A 12,034-nucleotide genomic window follows, 5' to 3' on the forward strand; every position below is an offset into this window, starting at 1 on the left:
GGAGCAGCAGAATACTGGCACCCACCTTTATAATGCAACGTGTTGGACATATTACTACTATTCACACTGCCAACCTTGAATAAGCATGGCCTTTGCGTTAACACCACCTTCAGCAACAATTCATTGATAAATTCAGCCCCCACTTAAACACTTTATTTACACAAGCATGCTTCTTCAGTGAATTATATAGTGTCAACAGTATGAAATCAAAAATAAGATGCTACGCTTTTGATTTATTTGGAAACAAGCTTCAAGACAAAGTTTCTCGAAGGAAAAATTCAATTTAAAATAATTTAATAACACACCTACTTTGAATCTCTTTTCCTTTAACACTAAGATTACCAGGGAGAAGCGCAGAATTACTTTAATGGTATTCTTCTAAAGTCTCTTACTGATGTTCATCCAATGTGCATGACAATGGTAAGCTTGGTTTCAGTGTGTCAGATTAGCGAAATGAGCTGGAGGCTGGGTGAGAACATAGTTTCAGTGTCTTTCAGAGGGGAGCAGTGAGATGAGGCTGAACCTGGGCTGTTGTCCCTTGCCGTCATCTGCATTAGAAGTGCCATCTGCTTCCTCTCAGACAGGGGGTAACCGAACAGAATGTTCACTGGCGTCGACTTCTTGCTTCCCGTTTCCTTCTTCCCTTTCTTCTTTTCTGGACCATCTTTATCTGTGAAATAAGGTTGAAAATTTGAGCCCCTGTGTTTTCAGACTACAGATCTCTGAGGAAGCGTAACCAGCTTCCTCCTGTCCCCTGCAGATCACATATTCGGGACTCATGACCATGACATGACCTCCCCTTAATCAAAAGCACATTCCACGTGTGCCCTCCCTTGACAGTATCAATGGGTTGTACTATCAACAAGCAGGCTTGGGACAGATGCAGATGCATATCTTTACAACAGACGGCATGGATAACTGAGGAGGGGGGGGGGGGAGGGGGGTGCTGGAAAACAGGCTCTATTACCTGCGTAAATCCTGCAGGGGGCGATTAATCTTCCCCCCCAGGTTTCACTTGAGTGTCCTGGGTCTGAATCTACAGTGTGAGCAGAGAGATTGGAAGAGAACGAGAGCAGGGAAGGAGAGCACTGCATTAAGATATCACCTGAGAGTGACGACACAGACTGGGAAACACCAGACGTCCAGGACAATTTGTTAGTGTACTCCCTAGCCGGCAAACATAGAGACGAGCGTCAGAAACGGAGGCGTGAGGCAAGGCCATAAATGCACTCCAGGGATTCCAGGCTGGTTCGGTGGGGAGTAAAGTAGGTGCCTGGAGATATCACTCAAGTTTTAGAGAGAGACTCATTCAAAAGTTACTTTTTTTTTTATTTTGACACAAGTGTTTGCGGTGCTGTTCCAGCTAATGCCACGCTGTGCGTGCTTGTGCATTATACAGTTCGACTAATGAAAGGAATGCTGTGTGCATGTTGGTGAAACAGCACACTATCTGGCGAAATAATGCAGTCACGTTGCACACGTATGTTACCAGATAGCGACTCACAAGAAGACTTTGTCTGGTTACCAATCTCTAAGTAAATGTTTGGGGACTGAAAGTCTAACCGCTGCCTCTAATAAAACCAATGCAACTAATACAGGCAATGCATAGAACTGTAGTCTAAAAATTTAATGTAGAAACTCAGCCACCCTGATATACATAAAAAAACTCCAAAAAATCATGAGGGGTGTGTCTTTGGGTCTCACCTTCATTAAATGTATGTATTACAGTGTGTGACACTATGCTCTCCAGCCATTTATGGTTCAACAGTGAGTCACTGCTAAACAGTAGAGTCTCATGAGCTACAAATGCATACAGCACAGGCAAAACACTTATCCATCATTCACCATTCAGAGGTTAACTGTGTTCTCGGGTCTTTTGATATCCAGTATCTGAATGATGCAGGTGTCAAAATAAGATGGAAGATGAAATCAGACTAGTGCAGAGGAGTGTAACGTCAAAGCCAGAACTGTTCCACAGTTGACCACAGGGGGCAGTCAACACACAAGGCAGAAATCAGAGACTGCGGGTTTACCTGTGTCAGACTCCCGCTCCTCATTTCGTGGAGGACTGATAGCAAAGGCAAGTTTGCGTTTCATGGAAGACTTTGGTTTCATCTCCTTTCCCAAAAGCCCGCTCTGATCCAGCTTCGGAGTCTTGGTGTAAGAGGAAATTTTATCTTTGCTCTGCATGAAAATAAATACATTTATGCAGTTAAAAATAATATCAAACTCATACGGACCCACTGATTTGATATCCAAAGCTCTAATGTCGACATCCGTGTTCACGTTCAGATTAGGGGAATGCACAAGTTTAAAGCCTAAAGTTCAAATGCATGACAGCGATATCAACTCTTCACGAGGTTAAATTTAAAAGATGACAAATACAGATACTATGTGACAGAGACTGATTTCTGTGAAGTGTTTAGTCACTGACCCGTAACAAATGGTGTCATATCCTAACAGGTTTTAGAGGACTCATCACATGAAACTTGCAGTGCTTTCCCCAGTAATGTTAAGTGGTGACAGATGACTTATGTCAATTTAATGTCTATTTAACCTCTTTTTGGAAGCAAACATTTCAGGTGATTGTTGTTTTTGTCACAACACAAACAAGCTGCTATACTGGATATAAATATAATTTTATTTCCACTTGAATATAAATAACAAGCTAAATTTGCTGACAATTCCAGAACATACATTTTTATATTTCTTACGCATATATTTATATTTTTTTATATATTGTTTAAAGCACCAGCATTGCATTTGTCTTAAAAAATTAAACCTGCTTCACACTGGAGAGAATTATTTAATTATGTATACCATTATATAACCATACCCCCCACTAATATATCCTTATTTTTCAGGTTCTTCAATTTCCAAGCTATTAGCATTTTAGAATGATGCACATACCACCTACAACTACACAGCCAGCTACACAACAGCACACACATGTGACATCAATCACACAGGTGCTCTACGGCTCATCAAATAAGTCGTTAAGAAAACCGAACATCTAACTACAACCACTGTGTTGACTGGAGTGGTTGATTTTGCTCCATGAGACAGTGTTTGCCAGTACTTGCTCCTTAGGTTTAACAATGAGCAACACGGCTGACAGGTACCTTCCTTCCTGCTTGTTTTTCCACCATGGTGCCAGTCCCAGGCTTGGCCATGACACGGCCAGTGCCTAGCTGCGGTAGCTACTCCTCAGAGTGTTCATTCTGTGCCCCACAACAGAAAACAAACGTTACTGCTCTGTGTTAGCACAGTATCACCACACTGGGAAAAATGTCTCTATGAGTGTCAAAGTCAAAGTCAAAGTCAACTTTATTGTCAATTCTCCAATATGCACAGGACATACGGAGGATTGAAATTGCGTTTCTCTCAGGCCCACGGTGACAATACAACAGTTTGACATAGCACAGTGACACTGAGAGACAAGAACAAGAATTCTCACAGAAACAAGCTACAGATATTTACAGCAAGGGCATCAAGGCACATGGTAGGTTTAGAAATATAAAAATATAGATATAAATACAGATACCACAGGAATATGATGTAGACTGTTATATAAGTAAAGTGACTGTGCAGATCTGTGTGAGTTTGTGTGTGATTAATGTTGGGAGTAGGGAGTGTTGGGAGTGTGTGTGTGTGTGTGTGTGTGTGTGTGTGTGTGTGCGCGCGAGAGAGAGAGATTCATCAATAGACATTGGAATGTGCAGGGTAAGTGCATTATTTTTTAGGCATGAAACAATACATTCAGCTCACAATACATCTTATGAAATGCAGTTGACAACACAAAATTATTATGAAACAAGAAATAATGCTGATCAGAGAGCATGTCACATGACAGCTTTTATAAAATGGATTAATAATTGGCTGATCATTATGTAGCTAAGTCGCTTACCTTAAGTAAGAAAAAAAAGTTTCAGATTAACAGGTCGTATTGATTACATGAAACTGCCAATGAAAGTACTACCTAGCTCATTAAGATACTGTTGATGTACTGTTCTTAACTTTACTTACATGGTGCTGATGGATTTGGTATCAAGTTAAAGAGCTAGCCAACAAGCTGGCCTTTGAGACGTCTTTGTTTATTTCAATTACCTTTGTTTTATTAACATTACCTTCTGTAATTTAATTTAGCACCTAGTGATGTGGAACAAACCAGTTGCAATATTCATATTTGTCAATGTGCATTGGTATCAAAACCATGTATGAAAATTCAATTTACCTCTAGTATATCAGTGAATGTTGTTATGACTGAAAGGCAAACTGACCAATAGGAACAAGACAGAACTGAGCATTTTATAAAGTATTTTTTTGTCATAGCACTGCTGAGGAGTAATGGGACAGAACAAGTGAAGTAAGCAAAAACTCCACTCGCACACATTTTTGGAAAAAATTTAAACCAGCTAAAAAGTAACTTAAGTCACACGGTAATTTTATTTCACAGTATGCGTTCATAGCCACAAAAGCTTTTGTCGTTTTCTAATGTCACGAAACTCGACAAATGCACAAGGGTCAATGACAAGTGGTCATCGTTTTCTGACTGCGCCATCAGCGTTCAGCAGGGTTCAGTACTGGGGCTGGTTTATTTACATTATATATTAATTAATTATCTCCCTTCAGTCTGTCCAGATGTTAACATCCAGATGTACCCGGACGGCACAGTTATTTATACCCATACCACATCTAAACAATAAGCTGGTTCTAAACTTACCACAGTTTTGAACAAAGCAGCAGAATGGTTTTCTTTCTCTTTTTTGACCCTCAATGTGAGCAAAACTATCTGTATATATTTCTCCATTAAGAACAATCATTCATTCATCGTTCATGGAGAGGTTGTAATTGTTGTCCAGCAGTTAAATCTGGGAATCATCACTAACTACAAATTTCAAGAAACTAGTTTACAAGGTTTACAGCAATGTCAGAGTCAATCTGATGAATTTTTTACACATCAGACATCAACTGCCTCTATCTGCTACAAATTTTTTAGTACACTCCACGATCTTCTCTCATTTATCATGCTGTATTACAAGCTGGTCTCCGGCAGAAGCAACCACACTTAAACCATTATACATCGTCTACAAACAAACCTTAAGACTCTAAATAAAACCAAGGGGCCATAATCACTGTAACTTTGTAAAGAAATGGAACTTCTTGTCCTTTGACAGTTTTATATTTTTTCAGACACCTGCATGCTGTACAATGTTATTCATGATGTGGCATCTCCTCCACTGAAAAGATGTTTATCTCTTGTAAGGGACAATGCTACAGAGCCAGAGCCATCAGTTACAGGTGACTGCATGGTACAATTCAGGAAGACAGCTTTTGGACAAACAGTATTCATGGTCAAGGCAGCAGCGGAATGGAATTCAATACCCACTAACATCAGAGAATCCACACCTTTCACAATTTGTTCATCAAGACTAAAAGTTTGGCTCAAGGCCACGCAATCATGTAAACACTAACATTTGCCTTTTTTATGGCTACTAGTGCATAATAAATGAAATGTAATGACGTTGTCTTTTTTCCCCCTTCTGTTCTTGCTGTGTTTGTGAATGTTGTATATCAAGCTGGTATGTTATGCTTCCTGCTTGAAGAGTATTTTAATGTTTTGATGTGCTTCCTGCCCAGGGGACTGCAGATGCAAATTTGCTACATAACTAAATCTGGTGTAACTGTTGTGTTGTGCATGGTCCCTACTAGATAAATTAATAAACTAATCTAACACTAAGATATTTTATCCCATTCTTATTATTTTGTGTTATTTTCAGTGTTGATCGGGTCACTGGTTATTCACCCCATTCCTGTCTCATACAGTTGAATCAAGAAGAGTGAATGAATCCCACCAGTGTCACATTTAAGTGGTTTATGTTTTACTTTCTTGATTTTCAAGGATAATAAAACAGAAAGTACAATTTAAATCAGGGAGCCACATGTGAATGGCAAGAGAGGTAGAAGGAGCATAAATAACAATAGCATTCTATTTAAAATTTTATCAGTCCATCAAGCATAATTTAATAAGTACAACAGAGCATCCTCATCAACAATCTGGTGTTTTACTTTGGCTTCATAATTTATTCAAAGAAAAAATTCTGCCTTCTCCGTTTGAAACTCAACCAAACCCCTGTTGACAGACATGTTACGTAGTATCAACAAACACAAACGAAACTGGGTCAAAATGTTTCATCTGTCCTGTGTGTTTCCTTTGCTATGAACCTAGTTCATTTCTTCATCATTCGTTTGACTGACCGAAACATTCCCTCCGTCAGCCTTCAGGTAGGATGTGTTCAGAAAGTGAATTCTTAGTCCAATGTTACAGATACGCTGTGCTCGGAGTGACTGCAACCACCTGCACCTTCCATTACAGTCTCATCAGCCCCATTCCAATCAAACAACCACTTTGACATCACCTCAACAAAAACATGGCAGCGGCACAGCTTTAACAATGTAACTGCGCTAATCGAAAAACTAAACCCGCGAAACCGGACTGCTGTCAGAGCCGTCAGAAGTTTATAGGCATTGTTATGGAGATCATTTGCCGGTAGTGTATGAGGTGAGGTCAGAGCACCGGCAGCATGAAAATATTATAATTGTAACCGAGCGTTCTGTTGTAAGCCTGTACTTTTAATAATAATTAATTAAACAAGGAGACGGGAGCTCCGAACCGATCGACAAGCTTTATTAACTTCCTCATTCATCAGTCAAAACCACGTAACTCATCACCATCACTTCCAGTGTGACCTTTCAAAATAAAAGCACTGAAAAATCGCTTACATAGCCTGATCATTCGCACAAAGACATCAGAACATCTTTTATTTCAAATTCAAAAGAACGTTGTTTGTACTGACAGAAGCTTAAAAGTTGTGATGAATAACTGTCACTAACGCCCCCCATTTATGCCTGAGCGCTCAGCTACCTCGTTCACAAGGGGGGCGTTTGGGCGACAGGGCCCCGGCGCACGGGTGTGTGCTCCTGCACAGACCTTTTTTCAGTCTCGACTGATGCATCGCAGAACCAAACACATGTAGCCACAGACCTTTCTCAACAGCATCACAGAGGGGCTCTCCCATCACTATACTTCAAAGCCTTCATATTTCACCGATGATGTCACCCAGCGGGGGAAAAAAGGCACCTCACACACACTTAAAAGATTAAGTTTCTTTTCGAAACCTGCACTGAAACTCCATATAGCCATTCATCTATCTACTATGTATGCTATCTGCCTAAAGGATTGCACAAAGCCATTTTTAGGCTGCGTGCGTCCCAAACTGAAGTTCACCAGAGAAAATTCATTCATGATAGCAATGATCGTCACTCTGTGGTGCACTTATCAAAGGTGGGAGGAGAGTGTGGTCTGCGTGCAGACTGTCACCGGTGAAAAACACATTTTAAAATTACTCAGGGGAGAAAAAAGATTTACTTGATTATTCATCTATTTGGTTTTATTAGGAAAAGCACCGAGCGGCCAGCGCTGTTACGTGTGCATCTTACATGACTGAACTTTTCACTCCACTTTCGCACTCAGACCAACCGTAATATGATGCGACACTGAAAGACTGCTGCGTTTGCCCGAGGCCCTCTCTCGCATTTCGCACCACAATCACAATTTAGAGTGGCTGACAGAGGCACACGCTATGCTATCCAACCACAACGGAAGGGGAGGCATCGCAATGGAAGAGAGAAGACCTGAGAGGGAACCAATGTGCCAATGCACAGAGATGGCAGACAGGCGTCATGACCAACTAATTTCATCTTGTTGTCAACAAGGCAATTACGTATGAGCCCACGTTACGGCGCTGGTTAACTGAGAACCTCCAAACAGAAATAAACAACAACAACAACAAAGAAGTTACTTAATAAATGAATGATTGCACAACCATTGTTAAGGTCTTCGAGAAGGAAGACTGCGTGTTAGTCTCGGGGCATATCTGTGTGTGTGCTTGTGTGTGTGCTTGTGTGTGTGCGTGCGAGAGAGAGGAGAGTAGGGCGAGCAGAGGGAGCCGTGCGGTGCGTGAGAACGAGTCCCCTGACTGCAGCGAAAACGGAAGAGCTAAGGATAGCACAGCGCACCCGCGCTAAGGACCGCGCAGCATGGGAGACTGGGCACGCACAGCCTCGTGTGTCACATCAGGCAACAGCGCATCTGGCCGGCTAGCATGTCTGGCCAACTGAAAAAGCAGCTCGAAAATGCCACAGCACACCCGCAGGCGCTTGAATTATTGCTCGGAAGCGAGGGATGTGACCGTTCTTCTGGCCGACACAGAGAATAAGAACTTGTGGTGCTCGTTTTGCATACATTATTCAGAAGGTATCTGTGTTGATGGACCCGGGAGCGCTACTGATATTCCTCGTTTCATTTTTCGTCCTTAACAGCACCCTAGACTATCAAGTCGCTTGCAGGATTCAGCCAGCGCGCTGCGGCCGCCCGCTGTGTCTGTGCTGTGCCTCCACTCATCTCAGGCACCGCGTGAAAGTCATTGCAGATGTAGACAAGGCTCCAGGCCACACCACAAAAAAAGAACGAAAGAAAATAACTCCACGCTCAGAATGCTGGGACAGAGCCCAAAGGCCAAAAGGACACCTTTCCATTTCCCAAATTTTCAATTACCGTAATTTGTAGTAATTGCTGTTCTGCTTATCAGCTTTGAAATCTACCGCAATCAAACACTTTCAACTCCAACCAGGGATGACGATATCCCGATCTTTAAGGAACGCAAACAGCCCAAAATTAGTCCGCTTTGACTAATCACTTACACGAGCCATTCAGGCCACGCAGTCCCACAACCTTCATTAATACAGTATAAGGCAGTTAGGTTGCTGTCCATGTAAAGAGTAAGGCTCTGTAATAAACAGATGTTCCAGACCACACCATTACATGTCGACTACATGTGGACACTGATCAGTACATTACAATTTCTCCACCATACTGGCATCTATCAGGAGGAGGAAGGTGGTGTTACTACTACCACCACCACTACTACAACTACTACTGATATAATAATAATAACAATAATAATAATAAAAATAAATAGAATAATGAGGTTCATTTCTATGGGGAACTTGACACTATTGCTGTCAAGTTAACATTTTACTGCATCAATAAATACTGGGCAGCCACCTCCTTGAGGCTGACACACTGATGCACAGTTTGTTGCAACCTGTTCATTCTGGAGCAGTGGATCTCATTGGCTTTCGGATCACTCCCTGTCATTTAGGGAATGCGTGGCTTGTAAAGCCAGCATAGAAACCGCTGGCTATGAACGCCAAAGATGGCATGTCTGCTGACTATATCCACCCACCAGCGTGCCCATGCCATGACAGTGCTGTTCTCTTGAGAAGCAGGGCATACTGGTTGTCTTATTATTTATCTTAACGACTGATTAAAGCATGCCCATACAGTAATCCGTTACCCTCTCAGCATGTCTGATGAGGGTAACAGGGTACATGTGTGCATAAGCTGTCTGACATTTTCCTTGAAAGCAAAGAAATTTATCGTCTGCAAAAAGAATGGAAGTGTGTCCTCGACGCACTGTAATGCTTCATGACAAACAGCGCGTGCCACTTTCATCATCCTGTTGAAGTGCATACAAAAAACTACACACAGAGGCAAGTGCACCAAACGGCAGTATTACAACGCTTGGCAGAATGAAATTGTGGGAGGCTTTAAGAAGCTTGTAGTTAATTTGAAATGTGCAAAGATACTCAGGCCTTTGAGTAGGACACTGACCTGACTACTTATTTACTATGACATTCAGAGATTCGAAAGGACAGGAGCAGAGGTCTGGTGTTTCTAAAGCCTGTTCTTTTAACTCAGGCTTCTGCCAAACGCTAAGCACACACTGCTTTTTGTTCAAGTTGTAAGCAAAACATTTTCTCTTTACAGTACTGCAAATCACTGAAAAATGAAAGTCTTTGATACTACAAGATTATCCATGTCATGAGGATATGTGCAGAATATCTGAGGAAGGAAAGAGGGCCGTTTGTCACCTGATCATCACGCGGGCACTCTTGACATCTGCCCTTTCCCGATGATAAGCTTGCAAGGTTTAATGATTTTCTAAGCAAGCCATGTGTAACGAACAAAAATGCTGTTGACGTCATGTTTCAGCTTATGGTTTTCTGTTTTAATACTACATTATTACCAGTCAGAAACAATAATGCTCTGACATTCTCACAATAAAGATGCTGGCAATATCCATTTCAGGGTGGCAGTGTAGCATAGTGGTTAAGGAGCAGGACTCGTAACCGAAAGGTTGCCGGTTCGATCCCCACTGGGACACTGCTGCTGTACCCTTGGGCGAGGTACTTAACCCACAACTACCTCAGTAAATATCCGGCTGTATAAATGGATAACATTGTAAAGAACTTGTAAAGAACATTGTAACCTATGTAAGTCTGTTAAATGAATAAATATAAATGTAAATGTTCTCTCCCAGTGAAAAGGTTTCTGCAAAAGGAGAAAGAGAATGGCATTTGTATGGCACAAAATGTCACCGTTACAAACCTCCGAGGGCAATTTCAGTTATTCTGCAGACTAGAATGAATGGCTTCGACAGAGAAACAAAAAGAGCATCCAGAAGACGGGAGTAATGAAACAGCTTGTTTTACTAATAATGGTGGTGACGAATAAAGGCGCTCCCCAGCTCTACCTACCTTTATTTTTTCATTTATTCATTTCCTAACTCACAAACTTTTACACAACATGGGAACCAACATCTGACATCTACTCAAACACAACTGGTAAAAAAAATAAATAATCCGGTTTAAATATTTCGGTTTGAAATATTATCTGCTAAATATCAGGGCAATGACGACAAAGTTGACACAGATGATCTATAGATATTAATTAACATTTCAGCAGTGAAACTGCAGAAGGTTTCAGAGTTGGAGATGTTGAGATGTTGACCTAAAACAGTTTCTACATCAAAATTAATCACACCAAAACAACAGCGATTTCGACCTCTCTCTCACTCACAAAAATAAACTGGGTTGGGGGGAGACAATAGAGACCAATGAAAACACAAAGAGATCTGCAGGGCCCAAAATAAAGTAACAAGCCTTAAATAAGTCCTGTTCTGCTGGACTCCTTCAATTAATGACCCTATGAAACTGCCCTATGATACCCAACAAGCTTTTTCTTTGAGTGAATAATCCAGACTGATATGGTCAGGAGAGCCGAAATGTTTTAAAAATTAGTTCCTTCAGCTGACTGTCTAGTTTGACTGATTTGAATCCATCATAACCTCAACTAATCATATCTCGTCTGACAGCAGTGATGGACAACAGACTGAAATTTATTTAAATCTATTTTAATACACAGTGTATGTACAGCCTTATTACAATGAGAAAGCTGTGGTGTGCATACACTTCTACTCAAAGCAAGGTGTATGTACAGAACAGGTGTCAGAAAACCGCTTTCTGATCCTCAGTTGACTTACAACGCTGAAAATCTCATTCGTCCAATGAGTAATAACCCAGAGCTAATGCTCTCCTGTGCCAATAAATATCCACCTCGGGCAAGCACACTTTCTATTCATACAACTGCCATTAACAATGGCAGGAAATGCCAAGATCCTGGAATCACAATGCCATTACATTTTGTCGCCGCTTAGTCAACTACTAAACACACATTTTAGGCCTGTGTGAAAATGCGTTGCCTTAGACATCGAATCGTATGGAACTTTGGCACTTAAAGTGTGACACTTACTGTACATCGAAATATGTACATCGAAAGAAGCATACTGTAAGAGACAAAACAATTCTGCAATTACTCCATCCCAGCGGGCGCAGGCCAGGACGCGCTTTAGCTGAAGAGCAGCGTGCGATATTCTGCTTTGCAAACTGGAGCTTCACGCTGGTCACCCGCCGCAGCTCAGAGCACGCTCGCGCTGTCCTCCCACACCGCCCTGGACACCAGCGGCAGCGAACAGGAAGCGCCGGGGATGAAAACAAACCCAACCCTCTGCCCACATTCTTCTGCTAACGAGCACACGCCGGGTCGTGCAGTCACCAGGCTCCGCTGCCT

General features: G+C 41.7%; 1 protein-coding gene across 3 annotated transcripts in view; it reads right to left on the reverse strand.

Annotated features, from left to right (window-relative positions):
- LOC118795715 (ankyrin repeat domain-containing protein 12-like) overlaps window positions 1-12,034 on the reverse strand; it is a 28,538-nt gene that overhangs the window by 8,766 nt on the left and 7,738 nt on the right. Inside the window, exons 2-5 of one of the 3 annotated variants that reach the window (XM_036554408.1) lie at window positions 3,123-3,221; window positions 2,034-2,184; window positions 968-1,036; window positions 524-670 (exon numbers count right to left, since the gene is read on the reverse strand). In XM_036554408.1, coding sequence (XP_036410301.1) covers window positions 524-670; window positions 968-1,036; window positions 2,034-2,184; window positions 3,123-3,173 — 418 coding nt within the window. In that variant the 5' untranslated portion in view covers window positions 3,174-3,221. The remainder of the gene's footprint in view (window positions 1-523; window positions 671-967; window positions 1,037-2,033; window positions 2,185-3,122; window positions 3,222-12,034) is intronic. The other 2 variants (XM_036554416.1, XM_036554424.1) reach the window with 2 other exon arrangements.

The sequence above is a fragment of the Megalops cyprinoides genome, chromosome 2 (genome assembly GCF_013368585.1).
Source record: "Megalops cyprinoides isolate fMegCyp1 chromosome 2, fMegCyp1.pri, whole genome shotgun sequence".
Taxonomy (NCBI): domain Eukaryota; kingdom Metazoa; phylum Chordata; class Actinopteri; order Elopiformes; family Megalopidae; genus Megalops; species Megalops cyprinoides.